We start from the raw sequence: 7,981 nt of genomic DNA on the forward strand, positions 1-7,981 counted from the left end.
GCTCACGATGGCGGTGGTCGCTCACGATGGCGGTGGTCGCTCACGATGGCGGTGGTCGCTCACGATGGTCGTTCTAGGGAAGGAGATGATCCCTTATTCGTTTAGTTGTTTCGTCCCAATTGGCAGGCGGATTCTCCGCAGGGACGGCTGGCTCTTCGCAGCAGCAGACCAGCGCGTATTTTGGCCAGCAGCGAATCCCCGGGGCGGCTGGTACGGCGATGATGCGCTCTCTCCCGCAGCCCCCGAGGTCGTATGTCCAGCAGGCGCCGGCAGGTGGCTACGCTAGTACAATTGCTTATCCTTCCGGAAATTATCAAGGTGGTTACCAGACAGCCATGATGCCGCCACAGACCGCCCAGCCCTCACCCAACCCGATGGCTGGCCTTACCGGGTTCCATACAACCGGCGGCTTGACGGCGTCGAGCATTGGCCAGATGCAAACAGCCGACCTCTATGCCCAACAGTCGCAGACCCAACAACCCACATACCTTTACCAAAATGCGGCACAGTCGCTCGCGGGGAATGTCTCGATGCAGCAAGCTCTCACTGCACAACTCCAGAATGCTGGACAGCAGATCACCTACCTCTCCTCACAGCCCGTCGCGTACCTGCCGCAACAGGTGATGTTAACCGCGCAGCAGCCGATGACAATGATGCAGCAGCAGCAGGTGGCTCAGCAGCCGGTGACCGCACAACAAGTAGCTCAGGCCCAGGCGGCCCAGCAGCAGATTGCTCAGCAACAGGCAGCTCAGCAACAGGCAGCTCAGCAACAGGCAGCTCAGCAACAGGCGGCTCAAGTGCAGGCGGCTCAAGTGCAGGCGGCTCAAGTGCAGGCAGCTCAAGTGCAGGCAGCTCAAGTGCAGGCGGCGCAGCAGCAGGCGGCTCAAGTGCAGGCGGCGCAGCAGCAGGCGGCCCAGGTGCAGGCTGCTCAGCAGCAGGCGGCCCAGGTGCAGGCTGCTCAGCAGCAGGCAGCTCAAGTGCAAGCGGCTCAGCAGCAGGCGGCTCAAGTGCAGGCTGCGCAGCAGCAGTTGGCGCAGCAAATCGTGCAGCAGCAGCAGCAGTTGGCTCAACAGCTGGCTCAGCAGCAGTTGGCTCAGCAACTGGCGCAGGAGGAGGCGCGGGCGGGGATGCCGGCACGGGCACCGGGTTCACCGAACGGGCAGGAGGTGATGATACAGCAGCGAATCGCGGAAGAGGCATCGTTGGCCCGGGACCAGTTGCGGGCGTACCGGGATCTGGGTGCGTCGGTCGATGGGGTGGATACGGCGGGTCCCCAATGGAACGCGTTGGAGCCGCGTGTGGAGGAGAATGAGACGAGTTACGGAAAGGCCGTGACATCGGCGACGGCGGCAGCGTTACAGCCGACGGCGTCGCCGGTGGTTCAGGCCGCAGGTCGTGCGGCGCCGATTGAGGTAGGGGACGTCATGCCGCCGGCGCATATCGACCTGCACGGAGTGTGTGTGAATCTGCAGGAGTTTTTTGAAGACCGAACGGGTGTGCTGTTTGGAGTGTTAGGAGCATACAATCCACATGACACAAAGGTGACGGTGCCGAGCATCTTGTCGAACATGCCGCACTTTGAACGGTTGGTCGACTTTGTTGGCTGTCTAAGTGTTAATGACCCATTTGTAATTAAGGCGTGGGCGAAGAAGTTAGGTGTGAGTGATCAGTTCACGTTTATCGCTGACAGTGATGCCCGTTTCACGGAGGCACTTGGTATGATGGTCGACCTACCTGAGGAGGGATTGGGGCTGCGGTGTCGCCGGTTTGCTGCGATTATCGGCAACCGTTCGACCTTCCGTTGGGTTGCGCTTGACGAGGAGGCCACCGCGGACAACGTGCTTAAGCACCTGCCCACTTACGTGCGCACGCCTTGGAAATCCTTCCTGGTCGGGATCGGCTATGAAACCGGGCCGGGGACGGCGGTCTATCAGGCGTTGACGGACACTCGCAACTACCTGACGGACAACGGCTTCTGTGCGGAGACGGACTGGCAGCTGGTCCTCTCTGACAAGCTTGATGACGTCTTCAAGCCCACTGCCGAGAATATCATCTCTGGTCTCAAGTGGCTTGTGGAGGGAGCACAGGCCGGCGACGTCCTGTGCTTTTACTACAGTGGAGCCGTAACCGCGGACACCGCCGAAAGTAGCCGCGGAGGCGACGATGAGGAACCGCGGAACCTGAAGGCGGTCGACTTCGAGGACGGCGGACTCGTCAACGTCGACGACATCATCAACATGTGCTGGCCCGCCGTCCCACTCGACTGCCGACTCAATCTTCTCTTCGATGGCGTCGCCCTACCGTTCCGACTCGCATACTCACTCGACAGCTCAGGCCAGGTCACCTCCAAGGCCTGTCCTATGCTGTCGGGCGACATCTTCGTCATCCAGTGCAGCGTCCCAGGACTTTCCAACGTCCTCTCAAAACTACCCAAGAACACCTCCTACATCGAGGTGATCAGGGAAACGGAGCGACTACTCGGCGTACCCTGCACAATCCACTCAAGCAGATACATAGACCCGAACAACGATCTCAACATATCAGACGTACTCGCTTTCTAGACTGCTACTAGACTTACCCCCTTCTAGACTTACCCCCTTCTAGACGCGTCCTGGAACGGATGAGGAACGCTTTTTAGACGGACTAGAAGGCCCGAAGAATGGAAATGATTTAAGTCGACCGTCCCATACCACCGTGGGCTGGTTCGGTCACCCTTAGGGTCCGTCCGGCCTTTATCAGCGCGGCTGCGAATGTAGGTTGAATTGCATTTTTGAATTTCATTTTTCGACGGACGGTTGGTTAAACGAAAAAGGATGCTGGTGAACCTGATTTTGCCGGACGCGATGGATGAGCTACTTCCAATCGAAGTAGAGGACTCTGTTGACCGATTATTGGAGCTCGTGAAGGAAATGACTTCGACACCGAATGTGGAGTTGTATTCTGGACGTGTGCAGCTGCTGCCTGGCAAGACGCTAGCTGAGTGTGGAGTAAACAACAACGATGTAGTTAAAGTGGCTACACAGGACCGGTTCCAACGACTAGCGGCCGTTATACGGCAGCACGCAAATCCTCAAATGACGGCGACTCCTTCCCCGCTGCCGTTTGACCCTCTGTCGAGTGAAGGACAGGCTCGCATCCTAGAAGCCATAAGACAAGAGAACATACAGCGGAACCTTGCGGAAGCCAGTGTGACCATTCCTGAAAGCTTCTGTAAGCCCCCCCCCCCCTACCACCAGTTGATGACCCTTTCTTGTTGATAACCGTCTCCCAGTTGGCTTGCTTCCAGCACCCTAGCACCGTGTACCGATGAGGTTAGGTTCCTTTAGTCAAAGTAACCATGCTATATGTGCGGATCCTGGTAAACAAGGTTCCGTTGCACGCCTTTGTGGATTCCGGAGCACAGGCTTCCATCATGTCGAAGCGTGCGGCAGCACGGTGTAACTTATCGCACCTTATTGACTGTCGGTATCAGGGGATTGCACGGGGGGTGGGCGAGGCCAAGATCGAGGGCCGCGTCCACAAGGCCGAAATTGAGGCTGCTGGCGTCCTAGTGGATGCCGCCTTTACCATCATCGACCATGATAGCCCTGACCTTCTCTTTGGCCTGGATCTGCTCCTCCGACACCAGTGCCAAATTGACTTGAAGAAGCACTGCCTCAGAATCGCTGACGTTGTCGAACTACCATTTTTGAGCGAAGGCGAAATCATTCGAGGACCCGACGGAACCGGACCGGATCCCGTCACCCTAAAGGACTAAGTGATACTGTGCAACTCTGATACTGTTAAATTGGATGCACACACTATAGCACAGATACAGACACAGTGAGCGATACTTGACTGCATGCATCTTGGTAACTTTTTGGGACCCTGCGAATGGACTTAATGGCTACTAGGCTGTACACTGGGTGTGGTTCAGCAGCAGTGGACTGGGTGTGGTTCAGCAGCATTGGGCTGGGTGTGGTTCAACAGCATTGGTTCAACAGCATTGGGCTGGGTGTGGCTCAGCAGCTTGGTAATTGTGAGGCTGCGGGTGCTAAGATTGATTGCATCAAGCTATCTAACTAGAGTTGGCATCTATGTTGGGGCATAGCAGCTTGCATGGCTAGAGCGCGAGGAGACGTCGAAGCAAGGTCACTGAAGAAGAGTCTATTCTGGACGATCGTGTTATAGATTACCGTTCGTATCCTGATTCGTCATCATCTTCTTCATCCTCGTCATTATCCAAATCGCCAATCCACAATTGACGGACTTTCTGAATTGCCTTGACCTTATTATGTAATCTGATACCTGCCCAAAATCCTACGAGGCATCCAATCGAGAGACCACCCCAAAATCCAAGAGTTCCGGTGATTCCTGCAATTCTAGTACTGTTAGGGTGGAGGAGGTGGGGGTGGAGGAGGTGGGGCTTAAATGGTGTGACACTCGGGTGGGGGTGGGGGTGGGGGTGAGAGTCGGGTGGCCCGTACCAGATTTGCGTTGTTCACAAGTGAAATCAAACTCATCAAGATCTTTTATATGCTTCTTGAAAGTCCTAATCAACGACGGAACTGCGGCTCCAGCGGCCATACTTAGTAGCATATTAGGCTGCTATATCAGGTTTATGACGTGGTATATATGTGTGTGCGGCATGTATGTGTGTGGCGCACACACATCTATAGCATATATATATGTAATGCATATCTATCTGTAAGCGTACATCACATAATAGATTGTAAGGTGAAATGTAAAGTGTTGAATAAAATAAGTGGAAGGTGCAAGATCATAGCACACTCGCACAATAACCATTCCACAAGAGGGAACGGTTTTCAGAGGACACGTTTATAGGAGGGCTTACATAGGTGGGTCAATTAACTAATGCGAACACAATTTTTGGTCCTCGCGATTGGGACGCATGGTTTGGTGTCTTCCAATGCCAATGACGGTCGTTTGGGACCAGACCATGATGTGGCCATGCTGAACTTAATAGGATCGAAAGACGTGCTGGTTCCAGATGTTTTAGGACAAGATGTTTTGGAGGTGGCGGATGTTGCAGCTCAGAGTTCTAGCAACGAAGTAAGTGACAGTATCGAAGGTGGTGAGCTAGTGAGCCATGAGTCGACTGGCAAGAACGAAAAGTCGACTGGCAAGAACGAAGAGTCGACTGGCAAGAACGAAAAGTCGACTGTTGCCGGGACCCCGAGTGTATTTTGGGCCCCGGATGTACCAGTGGATGCGACTTGGGAGGCAATTCGAGGTATGAGCGATCCGGATGGAATATGCGAATTGCTGGACAAAGGCGTATGGCCCGGTGTCCGGTGTTGGCGGGACGCCACTACGAAGAAGATTATTAAGAACAGCGGTGCTTTCGGGATGGGTGTTCGAATTACTATAATGAATCCATCATCAGAGTTGTGGAAGATATCACACCCATCGGACACTGTTCCTGATTATGACTTGTTCGTTGACTGTGCTTTACGTGCAAAAAATACAACCGAAAATAAACAGAATTTACCGGAGGGATATGTTTTCCCACAAGACAAGTATCATCTAATACCCGAATGTGGTCAAGACAACTTAATTCCGACAGAGGAACGATCAGTCTCTGTGTTTTGGAAATTGGTTAAGAAGACTGCTACTATATCAACAGCTAAATTTGAACAGCAATTGGAGGAATTAAAGGGAGAACAAATTAAAGGAAGAATATTAGCGAACGCTGGATATATCCCTTCCGTATATGCTATGTATCGGCGACATACAGATCCAGAAACGGGTCGAACAGAGATGAAGGCACATCCTATTATGAATGGTTTCTTAATGGAGTTTGCTCCAGGCACAACATTTGCTATGGTACATGACTTCCCTCGTAAAGATATTGATGATATGGCGGGAGTCGTACAGCAGCAGCAACGCAACACTAAAGTCCTGGAGCAAGAAGTGATGCCAGCACTTCTTACGACAGCCATTCAGCATGTTAAACATGTAAGTTCCTACTGCCTATTTTTAATTACTTTTATTTTAGATGATTTCCAGTAGTTATAGCTTATGGGTGTTTTTTGAGGATTTATGGAGTCGTGGAGTGTTCCATTGTGACGGTCATAGTGAGAATATTATGCTTCAATTCGGTGAAGAATCTGAAGGGTGGCGAACGGATTATAGTCCTGGAGAATTTTCATTGTCAGGTTGGTGGACTCAAGGATTATCAAATGCAACTATTGCAACCTTGAGGCTTACAGAGGCCAGGCGAGAACGTCTGAGTACTCGGACGTTATCATATGACATCCAGAAGTGGGTGCTGATCGATCCCGCTTTCGCTCTTACTCTTGGCATATTGGAGAAGGGTCCTACCGATGTAATCCATATGGACAATGTATGTCTTCAATACTATGAGGATCGAGAGGAAGACATCAATAATGTGTTTGGTATGCAGACATTGACTATGCTCCGTCTAGCTGAACTTAAGCTGGGGCTGTGGCAAAATGAGGCTATATATCGCAAGGCTCTCACTGCATCTGCAGCTGGCTTAAGTTTGAAACGACAGCTCTTTTGGGAATCGGAGTTCTATCGCATCTTCGAAGATGTTATGGAAATTGACGAATGGCTATACAGACTCAGTCTGTTGCCAGCTTCACGCAGATGCTTTGGGGAACGACATGTCTTCCAGGATTTGAAAGCATACGCACACATGGGGGCAGACATCTGGCGAAACTTGTACACAGGCGCTCGCGGATTCACCAAAGTCGCTGGAGGAGCTGCCTGGGGTGATGTCTATCCAAAATGCACTATCCAGGACGCTCTGCAAATAGCACGAGTTAATGTCCTATATTTCGCAAAACAGCAACAGAGACTCCAGCAAAACTTTGGCAGACTCAATCCTGACATTCCTGTCGGCAAAGACATCATGGCCTTCTGGCCTAATCTCTCGACAGAAAACGAAAAAGAGCTAGCAACTCAGGACCGACGTACTCACGATCGAAGAGGAAAAGAGATAAAAAATCTCGAGCCGGAAGCACAGCTCATTAAGCTTCGCAACATAAAATATGACCAAGTGGATGAGGTGTTCAGCTACCGATACTCGTCCAAAGTGTGCTAGGCCGTCAGCGGACCGGAGTCTTCGATGATTGAGGCTTCGGCGCGGTTGAGTCTTCCATAGTTGAAGTTCCGATGCTTGGGTCTTGCGCACTGGTTCAGCAATGCGTTGCGCGCACGTGTGCACACGCGTGTGCGCGGGCATTTAATTGGGTTTCAGGAATAGGTTTCAGGGACGCATTTTCACTCGGCGACGTACTCTCCTTCCTCGAGCATGTCATCGACATTTTCGGCGGCGACGGGCTTGGCCTTGGGCGAGGGAGGGTGTTCGACTACGTAGCGCGTCTGTCTGTGTCCGAAGCGCTTGCGGCCGACTTTGACGAACCAGTCCTCATCTCCGACCGCGCTGCGGAAGGTGGAGGACAGCTCTGATTCGTCGCAGACGGTGGTGGGCACCTGAGATGGGCTGTCGGAGCCCTCTCCGTCGGAGGAGAGCAGCGCCCCGCCGCGGCGTCCGTAGCCGCGGGACGGAGGCCGACCGCTGGTGCTGTAGCGCGAGTACTTGTGGCGCCGGTAGTGCCGCGGGTTACGCAGCACGCCTCGCCCCCGCCCGGCTGCCGGAAAGGCAGCATCTGGCTGCCGACCGGCCCAGTGTAAGCGCCCGGGTGACTGCTCGACTGCCCCCCTCCCGACGCGGTCTGGACGCCACCCGACGCAGTCTGGACGCTACCACCAACAGCCTGGCCGCCCGACGCGGCCTGGACGCCGACCGGCGGAGCGCTGCCGTTGCTTGGGCCGTTTCGCGAGTCCCGTGAGCCGGAATCCGAGTGTTGAAGTCTGCGCCCGATGAACTGATCGGGCGGACTGGAGTAACCGGTCGGAGTTCCAGGAGCGGAATTGGCCGCGGAGTGCGCAGCCGCGTGGCCGTAGGGCGTGAAGCCATAGGGAGGCACTGTCGGCAAAGGTGGTGTCCGCA

General features: G+C 53.8%; 4 protein-coding genes across 4 annotated transcripts; 3 read left to right on the forward strand and 1 right to left on the reverse strand.

Annotated features, from left to right (window-relative positions):
- Positions 1–530: 530 nt before the first annotated feature.
- Positions 531–2,561, forward strand: GNI_098940 (peroxiredoxin; the record flags this gene model as incomplete). Its single annotated transcript, XM_011132782.1, has 1 exon — positions 531–2,561. The coding sequence occupies one exon, from the start codon at positions 531–533 to the stop codon at positions 2,559–2,561; it is 2,031 nt and encodes a 676-aa protein (XP_011131084.1).
- Positions 2,562–2,813: 252 nt separating this feature from the next.
- GNI_098950 (aspartyl protease) lies at positions 2,814–3,757 on the forward strand (the record flags this gene model as incomplete). The annotated part of the gene is made up of 2 exons (XM_011132783.1): positions 2,814–3,210; positions 3,327–3,757. 2 exons carry the CDS (start codon positions 2,814–2,816, stop codon positions 3,755–3,757), a joined length of 828 nt encoding a protein of 275 aa, XP_011131085.1.
- Positions 3,758–4,171: 414 nt separating this feature from the next.
- Positions 4,172–4,566, reverse strand: GNI_098960 (hypothetical protein; the record flags this gene model as incomplete). The annotated part of the gene is made up of 2 exons (XM_011132784.1): positions 4,172–4,299; positions 4,467–4,566. 2 exons carry the CDS (start codon positions 4,564–4,566, stop codon positions 4,172–4,174), a joined length of 228 nt encoding a protein of 75 aa, XP_011131086.1.
- A 288-nt stretch (positions 4,567–4,854) lies between these two features.
- Positions 4,855–7,069, forward strand: GNI_098970 (hypothetical protein; the record flags this gene model as incomplete). Its single annotated transcript, XM_011132785.1, has 2 exons — positions 4,855–5,958; positions 5,999–7,069. 2 exons carry the CDS (start codon positions 4,855–4,857, stop codon positions 7,067–7,069), a joined length of 2,175 nt encoding a protein of 724 aa, XP_011131087.1.
- Between the last annotated feature and the right edge of the window lie 912 nt (positions 7,070–7,981).

The sequence above is a fragment of the Gregarina niphandrodes genome (genome assembly GCF_000223845.1).
Source record: "Gregarina niphandrodes unplaced genomic scaffold scaffold00020, whole genome shotgun sequence".
In the NCBI taxonomy this organism is placed as follows: Eukaryota; Apicomplexa; class Conoidasida; order Eugregarinorida; family Gregarinidae; genus Gregarina; species Gregarina niphandrodes.